The sequence below is a fragment of the Elgaria multicarinata genome, chromosome 1 (assembly GCF_023053635.1).
Source record: "Elgaria multicarinata webbii isolate HBS135686 ecotype San Diego chromosome 1, rElgMul1.1.pri, whole genome shotgun sequence".
Lineage (NCBI taxonomy): Eukaryota > Metazoa > Chordata > Lepidosauria > Squamata > Anguidae > Elgaria > Elgaria multicarinata.
The window spans coordinates 91,973,717-91,990,888 of record NC_086171.1 but is presented as its reverse complement, the minus strand read 5'-3'; the positions used below and the strand labels follow the sequence as shown (position 1 = coordinate 91,990,888).

Here is a 17,172-nt window from a genome sequence, read left to right as displayed (position 1 = left end):
CTTCGCGCGGAGGGGAGAATAGTCGGGAGTCCAGCGTCGCTGGATGAAAGCGGGCCGAGCACGAGGGAGGGGCCTGTTGGGCTGGGAATGGGCCTTGGCGTGGGATGGGGTGAGGGACGGACGGACGGATGCCGTTTCACTAGGGCTGAGGGGTGCTTTCGTGTAGGGTGGCCCTATGCGAAGGAGGCCAGGGCTCCTGTACCTTTAACAGTTGCATAGAGAAGGGGATTTCAGCAGGTGTCACTGGTATGCATGCAGCACCTGGTGAAATTCCCTTTTCATCACCACAGTTAAAGCTGCAGGAGCTATACTGCAGCTATACTGTGACCAGATTTAAAAGTGGGCAGGGCTCCTGCAGCTTTAACTGTGGTGATGAAGAGGGAATTTCACCAGGTGTTGCATGCATACCAATGACACCTGCTGAAATCCCATTTTCAATACAACTGTTAAAGGTACAGGAGTCCGGTCTGCCTTTTCATAGGGTCACCCTAATTTTGCATGCAAATCCAAAATAGCCTCCAACAAAAAGTGGCGAGGTTGTTGTGACTATTTTACAAATAGTTGTAAAACGGTGGCGACATTCGTGACCTTGAAAATGAATTCCCAGAACCACACTTAATTTTACAGGTTGAGATTCATCATTACCGTCGTAAAGAAAATCCAAGTCCACTTGCAGCGGCTGGAGCCTAATGGAGGCCCTTAGAGTGGTGCTCACTGAGTGCTCATCGTCTGGGTGTCCTGCACGCCAGTATGTAGGAGAAAACAGGTGGTTGCGGGGCTCCCGCTGAGGGCACTGCTGCGGGGGCCATGCACAAGCCTGGCCCAGTTCAAACCCTTTATTATTTTGCTTCATGCCTAGATAAAATGGAGAGGAGGGTTATGAATGCTGCCTCGGGCTTTTTGGAGGGATGTTGTATGTGATCTGTTTATATGCTTTTTATGCGTTTAAATTTTGTATATTTGTTTTTAATGTTCCGTGTTTTAATCTTTGTAAACCGCCTAGAGAATTTCGGCTATGGGGTGGTATATAAATGCAATAATAATAATTGTGATGCTGATCTATAACATTGCAATTCCCCAAGGATGACTGAAATGACAGTTCATGCAGCCGGCTGGCTGGAGCATGCGGGGAGAAGTAGGTCTGTTTTTCTGTCTAAACACACATGGGATAGAGCTTCAGGAGAGTTGTAATAATAATAATATATTTCTTACCCGCCTCTCCCTTTGGATCGAGGCGGGGAACAACATTAGTACAGAATCAATACATCTTAAAAATTCTTGATTTTACATTGATCTGGATAGGCCTGCAGGGAAAGGCTAGTCTTTAAAGCTGCCTTAAAATCACACAGAGAGATAATTTTACAAATCTCCTCCGGCAGGCTGTTCCACAATCTGGGGGCGACGGAAGAAATGGTCCTCTGGGAAACTGATGTCAGCCTAGTTTTAGCTGACTGAAGTAAGTTCACCCCAGAGGACCTGAGTGTGCGGGGCGGACTGTATGGGAGAAGGCGATCCCGCAGGTAACCTGGACCCAAACCATTTAGGGCTTTAAAGTAGCTAACACTTTCACAGTGAAATCCTGTGCATGTTTACTTGGAAGTAAATCCCTAGGGTGTGTGTGGCAGCGGCTGACATTGCACGCTTTCCTGGGAGTAAGCAGTGATGATGAAGTGAAGGCTTGTGCGGGGCTAGAGGCAAGGCTCCTGTGACTGTGAAGCGCAAAGATCCCAAGTTCTAATCATGTTGATTCAGACCGTCATCAAGAATGTGCAGGAAATATGACATGTAACCAATTGAATGACAGATGATGAAGCTTAGGAAATATTTATTATTTATTTATTTATTATACTTATATACCGCTCCCATAGCCAGGGCTCTCTGGGCGGTTTACAGAAATTCTAAAATTGAGATAAAAACAAGAATACAAAATTTAAAACTCTAAAACACAGTACATACACACATAGAGCATTAAAAACCAATTAAAAACTAAACATGTGGGTAATTAGGATGTGCCGCCATATGCCCGGGCAAAGAGGAAAGTCTTAACCTGACGCCGGAAAGATAGTAGTGTTGGTGCCAGGTGAGCCTCATCAGGGAGATCATTCCATAGTCTGGGGGCCACCACTGAAAAGGCCCTATCCCTCGTTGCCACACTCCGAGCCTCTCTCGGAGTAGGCACCCGGAGGAGGACCTTAGATGTTGAACGTAGTGACCGGGTATATTCACGTCGGGAGAGGCGTTCCGTCAGGTATTGTGGTCCCAAGCCATGTAAGGCTTTATAGGTCAAAACCAGCACCTTGAATTGGGCTCGGAAACATACAGGCAGCCAGTGCAAGCGGACCAGAACAGGTGTTATATGGTCAAACCTTCTGGTTCCCGAAATCAGTCTGGCCACTGCATTTTGCACGAGCTGCAGTTTCCGAACCGTCTTCAAAGGCAGCCCTACGTAGAGCGCATTGCAGTAATCTAACTTGGAGGTTACCAGAGCATGGACAACTAAAGCCAGGTTATCCCTGTCTAGATAGGGGCATAGCTGGGCCACCAACCGGAGCTTGTAGAAGGCACTCCGTGCCACTGAGGTCACCTGAGCCTCAAGTGACAATGATGGGTCTAAAAGAACATCTACAACTGTTACTTGTTTTAGTTTTTGTGAACCGCCCAGGGAGCTTCGGCTATTGGGCAGTATAAAAATGCAATAAATAATAATAATTATTATTTAAGTATTCCTTCAAAGCGGATTGTTTTAGCCATAACCTCTTCAATATCCCCTACTTCCAAGCAGTTCGAGATCCTTCCAGAAAGTCTTAATTTTTTAAAAAAATAATATATTCATTCTGATTTATAACCCGAAATATGGGAGTAACAACACAGTACCGCACACATTGCAAGGTTGTTGTAAGCCACCATTCCCCACAATATAGGGTTAATATACCTTCAGCCTGTGAAAATACTTCGCAGCACGATTTAAACGCTGCATGTTGCGTGAGTGTTTGTATAAGGGCAGGATCTGCCCGCGGTTCTCGGAAGCGGCGGCCCGGCCGGCCTAGGCCCCGCGGACACGGCGAAGGCGGCGCCTGGCTTTGCCCGGCCCCTTGGGCGTCGCGAGGGCCTGCGTTTGCCCCGGAAGAGGAAGCGCCTCTGAAGGCTCGGATGGGATCCGTCGAGGGAGTCGGCGGGGAGGGTAGTTAGGTCAGGCGGGCCCCGGGAGGGAGGGAGTGAGGGAGGGAGCAGCCGCGGCCCCCTGCTTCCCCGGCCCCGAGGCGGTGAGTGCCGTTTGCTGGGCCTCGTTGTGGCGCCTCGTCCGGCCGTTGAGGTAGGTGAGAGCCACGGCGGTCCACAGACCTGGCCAGGTGGATCTAGAGCACTTTTATCCTCTAGTAATTGTGGCCACAATCTACGTGGTTGGTTGGTTGGTTTGCTGGCTAGGGCGATTTTGTTTTTAAAAAATCCCCTCATCCAGCCACCCACCCGAGGTGGCAACTCCAGTTTCCCAAAGGGGGTTAATACCTTATTTCTGGGGTCTCCAACCAGCCTTCCTGCCTCCTAATTTTTATTTCCTTAAGATTTTTTAATTAGCATTTTAGAACACTGGGTTGAAAAGGGTGAGTTTGTGTTTTAGAGCGAAGGCCTTATCTCTGCCTTATACATAGGTTCTTGGGCAAGTTATTTTTAGTCCCTGGAGGATGGTCCTGATGGATCTCAAGATTCATGATCTGGAACAGCTCTTGTAGCAGAACAGGCTCTAGATTTAGTTTTCGCAGGGTGATAGTGGTCTGAGGGTGGGGTGGGGGAATTACAGGTTGCCCCTTGTCATGGTCAGAATGCTTCTTGTTGAGATTTAGACAGTGGCTATCCCCCTCTGCAAGGCTAGTGGACCTACAAGGATGGTCCACATCCAGAGATTGATGGGTTCCAAAGGGCTGTGGGGGCGGGGGGGGGGGGTTCCAGCTGGTACAGCTGGTTCTTCTATCAAAGTGGAATGTGGAGATGACTTGGGTCATTGATATGATCATATTTGATTGACCCGAGCAATTGTAAGATACCTAGTTTTTTTAAATGAGATTTTAATGTGTTAAATAAATAATCTCACCAGTTTGTCTAATGGGAAAGGAGTGTTTTGTGACTGGCCATGCCCACAATGGCAGTCATTTTGTGAGAGTGCCTGTGATACATTCTCAAAATTCCAAATGTGCCCATTGATCCAAAAGGTTTGGGAATCCTCTGATTTATTCAGTGTTTTGGCTGGTGCCCAGTTGGTGGTTAAAACTGAAATGTAAGATCTAAGCCATAAGATACTATTTTATCATTGTACCTACATAGAGAATGCTAGAAGACGCATACACAGTTTCTGGGATCCTTGTTGTCTTTTCTCTCTGTCACAGATATGGATGGCTCAAAGTCACCTGCCTGCACTATGCAGGTCAGTTTTGTCTGCCAGCGCTGCAGCCAACCCCTTAAGCTGGACACATCTTTCAAGGTCCTTGACAAAGTCACCATCCAAGAACTGACAGGTAAAATAAAAATAAAAAAGTAGAAAAGTAAGTCAACATTTCCACTTCCATTTCCCAGCCAAAGTGGATGGAGTCAAATGCCAGTGAGGGTGAGAATCCCAGGAATGTGAAGTATAGGGTTGTCAGGAAGGGTGGCAACAGAACTTAAACTGAGGCAGTGTTCGAAGGCCTGTGATCCAAAACCTGTAGCCGTTGTCTTGAATATGGAATCCAAAATTGAGTGTGGGTGGGGGAATCCACCATTAGACAATATCTGTATTAAGACCAACCACTTTTTATCAGGCTAAGAGGCAGGGGATGGAAGAAGAAACAGGGAAGTTCAAAAATTAGACCAGATCTTGTGGTAATGAGATCTACAGTATGGACTTCGTTCAAAGTGGAAATTGCATAGCGAATGTTACTACCTAGCTTGATGAAGACTTCTGGAGAACTAAAAAGCTTGTACCATCTTCTGTGGCATTTCAGTTTGTCCTAATAAAAGCAGTGCCTGTGTGGATTTTGGATTTTGTACTCATGGACGAGTGCTGCTGTCTTCGTTTTTTTAAGAACATGGAGGTAATAATTCAAAAAGAGAGCATGTCTGTGCAGATGCAGAGTGCCCTCTGTTGCTGCTGAGCCATCACAACTATTTTCCACACAAAGAAACCTAAAACATTAGTAAAGTAATCCTCTGGGCTTTCCTTTGGTAACTGATTATTTTCTGTCTAGCTCCTCTGCTTACTACTGCTCCAGCAAAACTGGGAGAAACACAGGAGGAAGAGACTGCTTTGACAGAGGTAAAGAGTAAGGGTATTATTCTTAGAATTGCTAAGGCAGCCTTGCAGTTGCCATTAGCCCCAAATGAGGAATGTTTCCTTTTTGGCATGCATGTTACTTGCTGGATCTGGGGTTGGATTCAGGATCAGCTCCACTCAAGGAAGATGCCTCTGTCCAGTGTTTGGGGGTCCTCCCCTTCCCCAACCCCGCATCACTGCTCACCCATTCAGCAGGGTCCTCTGGCCCTCTGTGTAGCATTTTCTGGGGGAAGTCTGCTTCTGCCAGGCCACATGCTTAAACTTGGTCTAAACTTGGGTTTTAATCTGCCCTGTGGTAGATTAAAACAGGGAGATACATGTAGATAGGTGGATTGATAAAACTGTTTATGGGCTGATCATGCACACATCTGCAAAGTTTGTGAGCTTATTTGCAAGGCTGCGCTAAGAGAAAGTTGACTAGCTCTTTGGCAAGCAGTTTTGAATGTGGATTATGCTCTCTTGGTGGCAAGGACCCTCAGTTAATGCTGAGTTTCTTTTCAGGAATTGTTTGTTGAAAACCGCCAGGATGGTGTGTCCCGAAGATTCATCCCCCCAGCCAGGTACAAACCAGGGGCTGTATTTCCTGCCCCACGCGGTTACAGTAAATGTCCTCTTTCAGAAGCTGCAAATTTTGCTACTGCCAAGTTTCTTGGGACTGTTGCATTCACATCTTCCACAAAGACCCCATGTTTATACACACACCCATTGTGAAGCAGAGCAAGAATTCTGGTTGTTCCAGCTAATGGGAAGAGCGGTGACAGAAGCCTGAATTCTAATCCTTGCTTGTAAGATTTTGAAGAAGAGTGCTTTTTAGAGTCTGCTTCCTTTCCTTAAAATTTGTGCTCTTAAGCACTGACCATTTTGAGTTAGCCCTCGATATGCTCCTATATTTCATCAGCCCCAGACTGCCCACTTTTATCCTGAGAAGGAACTCTGGAACTTGACTTTGGCTTACAAGGTTGGAAGGGATCAAAGGACCATTTTGTGTCTGACTTCCACTGCTGTGAGCTGGAACCATCCCTTAATCACTTCTGGCCATGGTTTTCTACTAGATGAGAGCAAGTGTACTGTAAAACCTTCTTACAGTTGCTTCAGAAGACTTGCATAAAGTAGCCAAGCTGTGCATCAATGGAGAAGGGAAACCAGTTTTGTAACAGACCCTCAAAATGAACCCAAGAGATTCAGTGTAGGACAGACCCAAAGACATTTATTCTTTTAAACCACCATGGTCTGTCTTTTATACATCAGGCCATCTTCTCTCTTGCAGGTTGAGGCTCCAATCCCAGCAGGCCTTCCTCTAAGTAGATAGAAGATTAGTATTTGCTCACTTGTTTCTGATCTTGGCTATGGAAGAAAGACTTCATTAGGACTTTCATATGGATATGTGGGTTAAGGGTGAACTGAAGTGACCAAGAATGTCTGAGCATTTGGTAAAAGGTCAACATAATATCCCTCATAGCAAACCCAAACTGTGTTTTCCAGGATGATGTCAACAGAAAGTGCCAACAGCTTCACTCTGATTGGAGAGGCCTCTGATGGAGGCACCATGGAAAACCTCAGTAGAAGGCTCAAGGCAAGTTGTCCTTGACTTTTTAGTGTCCTTTACAACTTTCAGGGAGACTTTGTAGAGATTTGAGCATTTATAAGTATGGACTTCAGCTACCTTGAATTTGATTTGTTTTACCAAGTCCAAACTGAAAATGTAACTGTTCTGCTGGATGTAGACTTGGTCTTCCATTTAACATCGTATATGAGTTTCTTTTTCTTATTTTGCTGAAAATGATCTCTATTCTTCCTCCAGGTTACAGGGGACCTGTTTGACATAATGTCTGGCCAGACAGATGTAGATCATCCTCTGTGTGAAGAATGCACTGACACACTTCTGGACCAGCTGGACACACAGCTGAACATCACAGAGAATGAATGCCAGAACTACAAGTGAGTGAGAACAGAATTCAGGGTTCTACAAGAGAGCCACCCTACTTTGTTTCATGGTGAAGGAAAGAAAAAGTGTGTTTGCTTCTATTACCCAGAGTCATTTCCATTGAAGAAGGCAGTTTGTGTGTCTCACACATTTGCAGTCATGCTGTGCAGACACAGCTTCCATTTTAAAATAAAGCAAAATTCTAACCCTCATGATTACAGAGTTGTGAAACTAGATGTGGCCTGGATTTCAGTGCAGGCGGATGGGAAGAAGGTAGGGCTAGCATAGCTTTTTCCCCCTCTCTCCTGTTGGCTGCAGGAGATGCCTGGAAATCCTGGAGCAAATGAATGAAGATGACAAGGAGAAACTGCAGCTAGAGCTGAAGGAATTTGCTCTTGAGGAGGAGAGACTGATTGAGGAGCTGGAAGATGTGGAGCAGAAGCGCAAGACAATGGCTGAAGACTTTGAGAAGGTCAGGACTGAGGCAGAGCGGCTGGATCAGGAGGAAGCTGAGTGAGTGCTAAGACCTTGCCAAGTCTTGTAACTTAGCATCCTCAGGACTTGTCTTTCTCGACTGAATTTGTTGTTAAACCCTTACCCGTGATCTCCTCTTGGCTACGGTTTTCCACGTTCCTCCTTGCTGGCCTTTCCTTATTTCTCTCCACCCATCCCTTCTCCTGTGAGGCGCACACTTCCCCTTTTTAAATCTCTGCATTGACTATCTATTCCTCACTATACCTCTGCTATACTTCCTCTTTTCTCCATGTCCTCCTTCTTCAGACCTTATTTTACCTCTGTTGCAATTTAGAACAGCTTCTACCTGTGAGTTGGCTCCATTCCCGCTGAGGCCTTGCTAGTAAACTCAAGTAATATGTATACAGCCTCATGGGACACCTGGAAAGGAAAAGAAAAGCAGCTTGTGGTCCCCTTTATGTTTTCTTTTTCTCTTTGGTGAGGTAGGGTCTGTGTTGTGAACTGGGCCAGTAATTGCCTCCCTTTGTCCACATCAGGGCCCTGTTGCAACTCACTCCTATTGATCTCTGTCTCATCCTATCCTTATTAAAGCATATCTTTTCCTCCCTTCTAAGAAAAGAGGTCACGTCTTTCTGTACCTAGCACCTTGTATGCTGCTGATCTCAGTTAATTTTGTACAGTATTTTGGGGAGGGATGGTGTCCTGACTCAGACTCATGGATGGATAACCTTGTCTCTCTGGAGGTACCAGAAAGAGTACAGTGAATTCAAGCGGCAACAACTGGAACTGGATGATGAACTGAAAAGTGTTGATAATCAAATGCGCTATGCCCAAATGCAGCTGGACAAGCTAAAGAAAACTAACGTGTTTAATGCCACCTTCCATATCTGGTAAGGCAAGGAGGCTGGCTAGATGTGGGAGTGGGATGGAGTGGAGTACCTGTAGTAGAACCAGAATAGGGAGAATGTCTTGAAGCGCCTGTACTCATGCAGGTGCCTTATTTGGCTGTGCAGACTTCCTTCCAGGGCTGAGAATTCCAGAAGGCTCTCTGGTCAGCGTTAGAAAGAAATGGTGACCCTTCTCTTTAAGCTCCCTGCTGAATGTTTGCATCTTCAAGCTTTACACAGTTAGCCAGACTCTATGCTTCTTGCTTTCTGAGTGGCTGTCAGAAATGTATCGGGTTCAAATTGAATGAGGAAGCCTTGGCAGGGTGTTGTGTGTGTGTGTGTGTGGTGCTTTTTGGATGACTGTCTTACCTTAGCCTGCTCTTGTTACTCCCTTTTTGGGTGGGAGAGGGGTTGTCAGCTCCTGGCATTCTCCCCCACACCTGGCCACACGTTACCAGGACTATTATAGGGCTGGAAATTCTCATTTTCCCCTTATGCAAACATACCTCTCTGCCTCCCTTTTTTTGGGAGCATTGCCATCAAGCGTCTCATAGCTCCTTTTTTGTATCATATGTAGTATACTCTTTGTACTAAAAAATGTTAGCAGTACTTGAGTCGTAAGCCCAATCTGACCCTTGCCAAAAAGCCCGTGGTCTTTGTCTTAAAGCCATGGTTTGCTTTTGTCTGTGTTAATTGACAAAAAACACAGGAGTTGGCAGTCGCCGTGAACACCATGAGTTGAAGGAGACAAGTGAGAATCTCAGCTGGCAGACATTCTATAGATAAAATAGACTGTTAATAACAGCTATGGGCCTTGTTTTTCAGAGGGTATTTTGGTTTCTCAATAATTGTGTGAGCATTTAACAAGCTGCCTTGGGGGGGTGGGGGTGGGGGTGGGGGAAAAGCCTTGTACAGTCTTGCTAAGACCTTTCTTGCCCCAAGGGCTGGCTGATGGGACCTCTCCTTCTTGCATAGGCATAGTGGACAGTTTGGCACAATAAACAATTTTCGGCTGGGCCGCCTCCCCAGTGTCCCTGTCGAATGGAATGAAATCAATGCAGCCTGGGGGCAGACCGTGCTGCTTCTCCATGCCCTTGCCAACAAGATGGGCCTGACCTTTCAAAGGTAAGAGTAGAGCCCTAGGCGACCTCTTTCCCTTCTTGGCCATTGAGCCAGGGGAGTTGTGAGATTAATGAAGTTCTTATTTACTGTTTAAAAAAGTTTAAAACAAATAAATAAATCAAATGAGTCTTAAGGTGGCTAATCTGGTTTTTTGGCAGGTACCGCCTCATCCCATATGGAAACCACTCTTACTTAGAGTCTCTCGTGGACAAATCCAAGGTAAGAAGTTTGGTATCCTTATGTCCAGGCCTCCTGGAATCCCAGTCTTCAAAACACATATGTTGTTTGGGGCTTCTAGAGAGTTCCACCTACCAGAGGTCTAGCGTCTCTACAGACCTAGGCACAGAAGCCTGCTCTCCCTCAACAAGGTGAATGGAGTCCCCCCCACCCACCCCGCAGGCCATTGGATTTCCTTCTCATTGCTTTTCTCAGTGTCTGTTTTGTTCCATGTCCCTGCGTGTCTTGCCCGTTCTCTTGACAGCAGCTCTGACACGGATAGGAAAAAGAGGGGGGGAAAGGCATTGAGCAGGGAGGGAGAGAGGAAGTTGGCAGAGGCCTTGCCTCCCTCTTTGATGTGCACACATCCATCCGTTGGCAACTTGGCTTGTATGTGTGATCTGAGAGCCTGAGGAGAGGGTGGGTCCCACCAGCTGCTGCTGTATGCAGATAGTGTGAATCTAGCTGCCTGGCCTTCAGCTCTCTTCTTTGGGACCAACAGCTGAGGGGAAGAGCCTGAGTTCCCCGTGCATGAACTTGCACGGGAAGCTTCCTGAAACTCTCCCACAATCTCCCAGCCCCACCCTTTACTTCGCAGGAGGAGAGAGAGAAGCTGTAGAAAGCCTTAGCAGAGGAAGGAGCACAGTGGTGGAACTGGGCGTCTCTCCTGCCCGTTCTACAGCTGCCCCCATAGCAAAAAAAGATGAGTCTTGGGAAGGGAGGGAAACTGAGCCCCTCAGAGGAGGAAGGGGCATGGAGGAGAGGCAACAGGCTGGGCTTCTGCAGCAGCAGTACTAGATTGGTAAGGTGAACACACACATCCACGCCCCTCTCCCATTTATTTGTTTGTTTATTTATAGTATTTTATCCCGTTTCTCAGCTGAAAAGGTTCCAAGAGCGATTTACACACCCCTGCTCACAGGCTCACCATCCAAAAAGACACAGTGCACAAGGAAAATGGGAAGGGGACAGGAGAGAAATAATGTCTTTGGAAGACTAAAAAAATAAATAAATCCTTGCCTTGGAAGATGGCAAGATTTAAAAACCTCAAATAGAGCTATGTGGCGGGGAATGGGCTGTGTTTCATCTGTAAAGAATAGTAACAATGGAAGTGTTGGGGCGGGGCGGGGGGGGAAGGTTTGGGGGAAAACCAGGGTGGTGTTCAAGCCTGTATAAGAGTTACACCATTTCCCTCTTAGCTGTAGGCACTTCTGCGCTTGAGGGGAAAACAAATGAGAGCATATTTACTGGAAAGTTAGCTCCACAGATCCACTACATGCAATGAGGCTCTTAGTTGGAACTCCTTGGCACGGAATCCCCCTTGGTTGCGCCATGATTACCTCATACTTACACCAGATACGTATGAAAAATGAAGCATTTTTCAATTGTTTATCTTCCTCTGGTCAGAAATCAAACTGTTAGGCATTTTATTTTTGCATGTCCCCACACACAATTTGATTAGGAATTTAATGAGCAAAGATCTTTGCTGGATTTGAACAGTTGATTGGAAATTTAAGCCTCACAAAAAGGCGAAAGCAAAGCTTAATGGAATACATGGCTTAGCACTAATAGTTATGTTCACTTGCCAGACTCAGTCCTTTAGTCTTTATGTGAGACAACTTTATGTACAAAGTGCCTTTCCTTCAGTCTTAAATAACCATTAACATCTAAACCCCACTCCACACCGTAAGACCATTCAGTTCAGAGCCCAACACTACCTACCTGCTCCACTGCCATCAACTAAAGACTCAGAATAGAAATCTAGAAACCAACTGTAGAAAATCTGGTGAATTAGTGGAAGCCAGGTGTTTTTTGAAGAAGAAAAAGAAATGCTGAATTTGAAAATCTGGGCTTCCAAATTGTATATGTCCTGGTTTGGCCAACTACTAATGCCACCAATAAGGTTAAACTTGCTTAATAAATGTGAGACACACTTCTGTTTTCATTCAAAATTGCTTAGCTTTTCAGGTTTGCAAAGTATCCATCAACCATTTGCAAACTGCTTGTTTTCCAAGTGCAGTTTTTTCAAACAGCTGTTTCAAACATGTGCTGCCTGTGCACAGAACCAGTCTCTGGTCCAGCCAAACCAGCAACTTAAAAGTAATTGATACTGAATGTCCGTGGCATTACTGCCTTCTGAATGGCCACAGAGTGTCCCCGTCATTCTGTTGGTGTGTAAATATTTGTTGTACATGAATGGCCTGGCACATGGGCCGAGAGATTTTTTTTTATAGTACCCTAGCTGTATGGAGCACTTACATAGGTATGTGCTTTTTGGCAGCCTCTATACATACTTTTGTATGTTTAATTTGGCCCTGAGTCTGAGCAGAAATTCTGCAAGTGAGCCTGAAAGAAGGGTAGTGTATTCAAATAACAATGGGTGAACAGCAGGGTGGAGTTCATCTGGCCAGCTTATTTGGCAGGTTTCTGAATGTCTTATCAGATGGGGAAAGGAGTCACCACTATTGTTACCGGGGGTGTTGCCACTGTTTTCTCCACTCCATAGACATTGACTTGATTTGTACAATCAAAATAGCCCTCGTGGATAAGCCTAGAACTGGCCATGGGTTAACTGATGATTGTTTAACCCTCGCACAGTCCTTGCTGCCCAGGTTTGCATGATGTGACAAGCTGTGGCTGGACAGTGAATATCTAAAATAGCCCCCAGCACATGCCACAACCTTCCGTGGCTTAAATAAGCCACAGTGGGTTGTTCAGTTATGCGAATCAGACCACTGTTGATGAATCTGCACAAGTCACAGGATAAAGCATGATCGAATAATATCTGTGTAAGAGGGCTGGGGATAACTACCTCTTGTGGTAATCTTGAGTCTGTACTCTTGGGTGGTTCAAGTAAAGGCAGTAGTAGGGGAAGGGAAGGCACTTTCCAATTTCTCTGGGGCAGAAGTACATAGTTCTTTCCCTACAAGAATTCATCAGGTAATGAAAGGTGACAGGTAGGGGATTTCCCCATCCTTCCAAGTTTCTGTACATAGTCATTTTTGCAATCTATGACTGTCCATCTCATTCTGTTGTGGCTTGCTCCTGCTGTCACTTCTTCGGCTCAACACACTTTTTTAAATAAGGAAGCAACTGGTTGCCACTAATTCCCCCAGAATGCCTTCACCTTCCAAGTTTGCCCAGAAATCTGATTGGTCTAGAATAAATCATAGGGTTGGATCCAGATTTGGTCATACTTAAAGATTAATCATTAAATTAAAGTCATGACTAACTTGAGTTCCATTGATTTAGGCTGTAATCCTATGCATTATTTGGACAGAAAAAAGTCCTACAATTGCCAGCCTTCCCCAGCCAGCAATGCTGTTCGGAGAATGCTAAGAGTTGTAAGACTTTTTTTTCTCTGTCTAAACATGCATAGGATTGTGCCCTAAATCTTGATCCGGCCCATAGCTGCCTTGAGTGTCATTTCTTGGTAGAAAAGCAGAGTATAAATCAAATAAATAATAAATAGTAAAAACAATAAATGGTCACCATAAACAAAGATTTCACTTTTGCTTTTAATACTTAAGTCCTAGTAAGCCTCCAGGCAAATGGAGCATGTTATGCTTTTATCTCTCTGTGCACTTGGGAGAGGGCTGAAGTAATTAAAACCATGGTGGGAACCATTTCCCCCCCCCCGAAGGCTGCATTTCCTTGAGGGTAATGTTTCAAGGGCTGCATGCCAGCAGTGTGGGACCAGAGATACCCTACACTTTCTTAAGGTCATTGCACACATGCATCCCTTTCTCTCAAAGATTCTTAAGAGAGAGGGTGAGTGAGTGTGGGCTAATAATAACCTTGAGATCATTTCACGCTTTCTCCCACCCATCCACACTCACCATCCAACCAGTTTGTACTGAGCTTTTCCTCCCCATCCCTCATCTCCCTCCTCCTTCCTGCCCTGCCTCTTCACTCCACTGAAATTGGGGGTTCAATGCCTCCCAGCTTCTTGCTCCTGTTCGCTGTGTGGCTGATGGCTTGCGACAAGGAGAGGGAGAGAAGTGGAAGCAGCAGGTGTCAACCTCGAGACCCACGTCAACTTTGAGGCCCAACAACACAGTATGGCAGCTAGAGCATCTTTTGAAAAGATAACACTAGCCGCTGCACATCATGGTTGGGCATTGGACTTCAAGTATGTGCCTGCCTTCAGCTCTCTCTCATCCTCCTTGTGGCTGGATCATGGTCAGAATGAAAGAGATGGAGGTGGGTGAGGGTTGGCAGTTCCCAAGGGTGTTCTCAGCAAATCTAATGGGGCTTACTTCCAGGTAGTATGTGTAGGAATGGGGTGAAAACTTGAATTATGTCGTAGTGCTATTATCCCAGATGCAAAGTGTGGCTTGCCTGAGCCTCTGCTAGCTCTCTGCATTCTATAATTTTCTAGATCGGGGTTGGCAACTTGTGTCCCTCTAGAAGTATTTATTTATTATTTATTTAAAACATTCATATCCCGCCCTATATCATGAAGGTCTCAGAGCGGCGTACAGATAAAAGCATACAGTATAAAATAGTAAATAGGCACAGTTAAAAACACATTAAACCATGAACCCAAGTTAAAACAGTATATAATTTAAAAGCAGTAAAAGCCGTTAAAGCATTGAGTTACAACCTCCAGCCTCCCTGGCCAGCATAGCCAATGGTCAGGGATGATGAGGGTTGTGGCACTCCGGATGTTTTGGCTTGCTAGTTGCCCACTCTTGTCCTAGATGCTTTTGGCAACACTAGAGCATTTTTCTCTATAAGAATATTATAAAAGTTGAAACTTTGAGAGAAAGGTTTTAGGTAACACTTGCTCCCCGCTGCAATAAAGCTTTGTAACTTGTTGGCTCCTGCCGCTCTGGACTCCGTTTTGGGAAACAGTAGAAGAGCTTCTGCGATGTGCAAGGGTGCTCTTGATCCGCGAAAAGGACAAAGCACCCTCTAAAGCAGAGGTTCTTAACCTGGGGCGCTCCAGATGTGTTGGACTGCATCTCCCAGAATGCCCCAGCCAGCTGGCTGGGGCATTCTGGGAGTTGTAGTCCAACACATCTGGAGCGCCCCAGGTTGAGAAAGGCTGCTCTAAAGGTCTTGGGGGCAACTGCAGAGCAGTTCCTTTTCTTTCTGCTATTGGTATTTGTGTCTTCAAGGAGCTGCCCCTCTACTGTTCAGGAGGCTTGCGATTCTTCTGGGATAACAAATTTGACCACGCCATGGTGGCTTTCCTGGATTGTGTGCAACAGTTCAAAGAGGAAGTAGAAAAGGGCGAGACACGCTTCTGTTTGCCTTACAGGTAAAAAGTCACTAATTCAGGAAAGTGGGTGGAACTAAGGAGTTTCCCTTCCCCCTGAGCAATAGTTGCCCACTGAAGCAGACGAGTGGGGAGACGGGGAGCAAAGTATGTTTGTATTCACACTAGGCACAATTCACATACACAGGATGTTTTATGATTACCCCTTATCATATGGCATTAGAAATAGAAGAGACTACTATTTCCCTTCGGGACATGTGCATGGCAGAACCACTAGAGGCAGCAGAGGTGCAAGTTTGCCTTAGGTATGCGACTGGCAGTTGTTGAAAACCTTGCTGGAGTAATTGTCCTTTGGTCTGTTCTTGTAAGATAATTCTTGTGACCCTAAAGGACTCTAACAGAATACTTTGCTTACTGTTTGCCTTCTTACTTGCCTAGGCGGTGGCTCAATCTGTACACAAGGTTTCTGGGGCTTTTCCCAGACCAAAAATTTTGCACACCCTCAAGTAGGATTTCCCCCAGCTTGTAATATATCGAAAGTAAAACATTTACTCCCAGTGAAACGAACTTCTGTTCCTCTTACAGTAACTGCTCAGCCATGCAGGCCCCTCAAGCTGTGAGCTAGGGTCCTCTGCTTACTAAGAAAGACTTTGGGCTGGCACAATTTCTTCCATCACTCTGCTGCCAAAAGCAGTAGCTGCTGAAGTGCGCCCCTCTGCTTATCCTGTCCTGTTTTGAATCAATCTACTCTGGGCATTTGCATCTCTTGCAGCATCATTCAAGAGTGGCCTGCCAGATTATAGTACTTCTATTAAAGCAAGTGTATCCCTTCTTAAGAGTTCCCTGGTGTTGGAGCAAGAGCAGGTGTCCTAGTGTGTTGTCCAGTTTATCTTCTAGTTAAGTCTTCTTTGTTGATATTAGGGAGATATTAAAGTGCTGTGGAGAGAACAGGGCTGTTGCTATATTTTACATTTTAAAAATAGGAGCATTACAGAAAAAAGGGGATTTGCTGTATTGATAAACTACAGGGGAATGTGGTGGTGTCCCAAGGCCAGTAGCCAGGAGTTTCAGTTTGGAAGCCTGACAGAATCTGTGTTTCTCCAATGCAGAATGGATGTGGAGAAAGGCAAGATCGAAGACACAGGTGGAAGTGGTGGGTCCTACTCCATTAAGACACAGTTTAACTCGGAGGAGCAGTGGACAAAAGCACTCAAGTTCATGTTGACAAACCTGAAATGGGGTTTAGCCTGGGTCTCTTCCCAGTTCTATAATAAATGACTGTGCTAAAGGAGAAGAACTCTGTCCTGTAACATGTCTGCAGTTTGTTTCAAAGATGCTAAAAGCAGGACTTGGCCTGTGACAGCTGTATATCACCTTACAAGATGAAAAAAGTCTGCAAAACCCTTCATCAAAAAACTTAAAATGTCAAGCAGAATGAAGCAAAGTGATCCATACCGTGGTTGAATATCTGTTAAACATACCACACTGCTGCTATTGGGAGAAGAAGTGACTGAGGACCAACCAGTAGGATGGGGCTCACTTAGAGCAGAAAAAGGAGATCTAAAGACTTTCAGACATGTTAGGAGTAGTGACTTAAGTATGAGATAATTTGTGCTTGCAGATTGTTTATTACACAAAAGGAAACACACAAATAAGTAAAATCAGTTTGTATTTCAGAGGAACACAGCATCTTTATTCATCAATGACCGCCGTGGAAGCATTTCATATTTCTTCCTCCCTTATGAGTTCATCACACCATACTGAGACCTCTATCTCAGAGAAGGCTTTCATAATAAGCACTTTTCATATCTCAGCAGTACACACATCTAGCGTTTTCACAAGCCGCCATAATTAGTTATCAACGTTGTAACTATGCAAGGGAGCATTGTAAATGGGTCTGAGTCCCTTCCTATGGCAGGGCAGAGGTGCCTTTCTTTCTTGCCCGCTCGCTCGCTCGCTCTTATGGTAACAAAACAAAAGCCAGTGAGATGCCCATTAAGATTTAAATTAACTATTGCTC

General features: G+C 45.4%; 1 protein-coding gene across 1 annotated transcript; it reads left to right on the top strand.

Annotated features, from left to right (window-relative positions):
- Nucleotides 1–3,207: 3,207 nt before the first annotated feature.
- BECN1 (beclin 1) lies at nt 3,208–16,834 on the top strand. Its single transcript, XM_063132232.1, has 12 exons — nt 3,208–3,313; nt 4,383–4,511; nt 5,220–5,287; nt 5,807–5,865; nt 6,788–6,878; nt 7,107–7,243; nt 7,548–7,742; nt 8,447–8,593; nt 9,566–9,715; nt 9,871–9,931; nt 15,052–15,194; nt 16,262–16,834. Exons 2-12 carry the CDS (start codon nt 4,385–4,387, stop codon nt 16,428–16,430), a joined length of 1,347 nt encoding a protein of 448 aa, XP_062988302.1. The 5' UTR covers nt 3,208–3,313; nt 4,383–4,384; the 3' UTR covers nt 16,431–16,834.
- Nucleotides 16,835–17,172: the final 338 nt, after the last annotated feature.

Excerpts from the sequence above, each read along its gene's own strand:
- BECN1 (XM_063132232.1), top strand. The coding sequence starts at position 4,385 with ATGGATGGCTCAAAGTCACCTGCCTGCACTATGCAGGTCAGTTTTGTC. Across the intron at positions 8,594-9,565 it reads AATGCCACCTTCCATATCTG|GCATAGTGGACAGTTTGGCA; the intron begins GTAAGGCAAGGA and ends CTTCTTGCATAG. Across the intron at positions 15,195-16,261 it reads CGCTTCTGTTTGCCTTACAG|AATGGATGTGGAGAAAGGCA; the intron begins GTAAAAAGTCAC and ends TCTCCAATGCAG.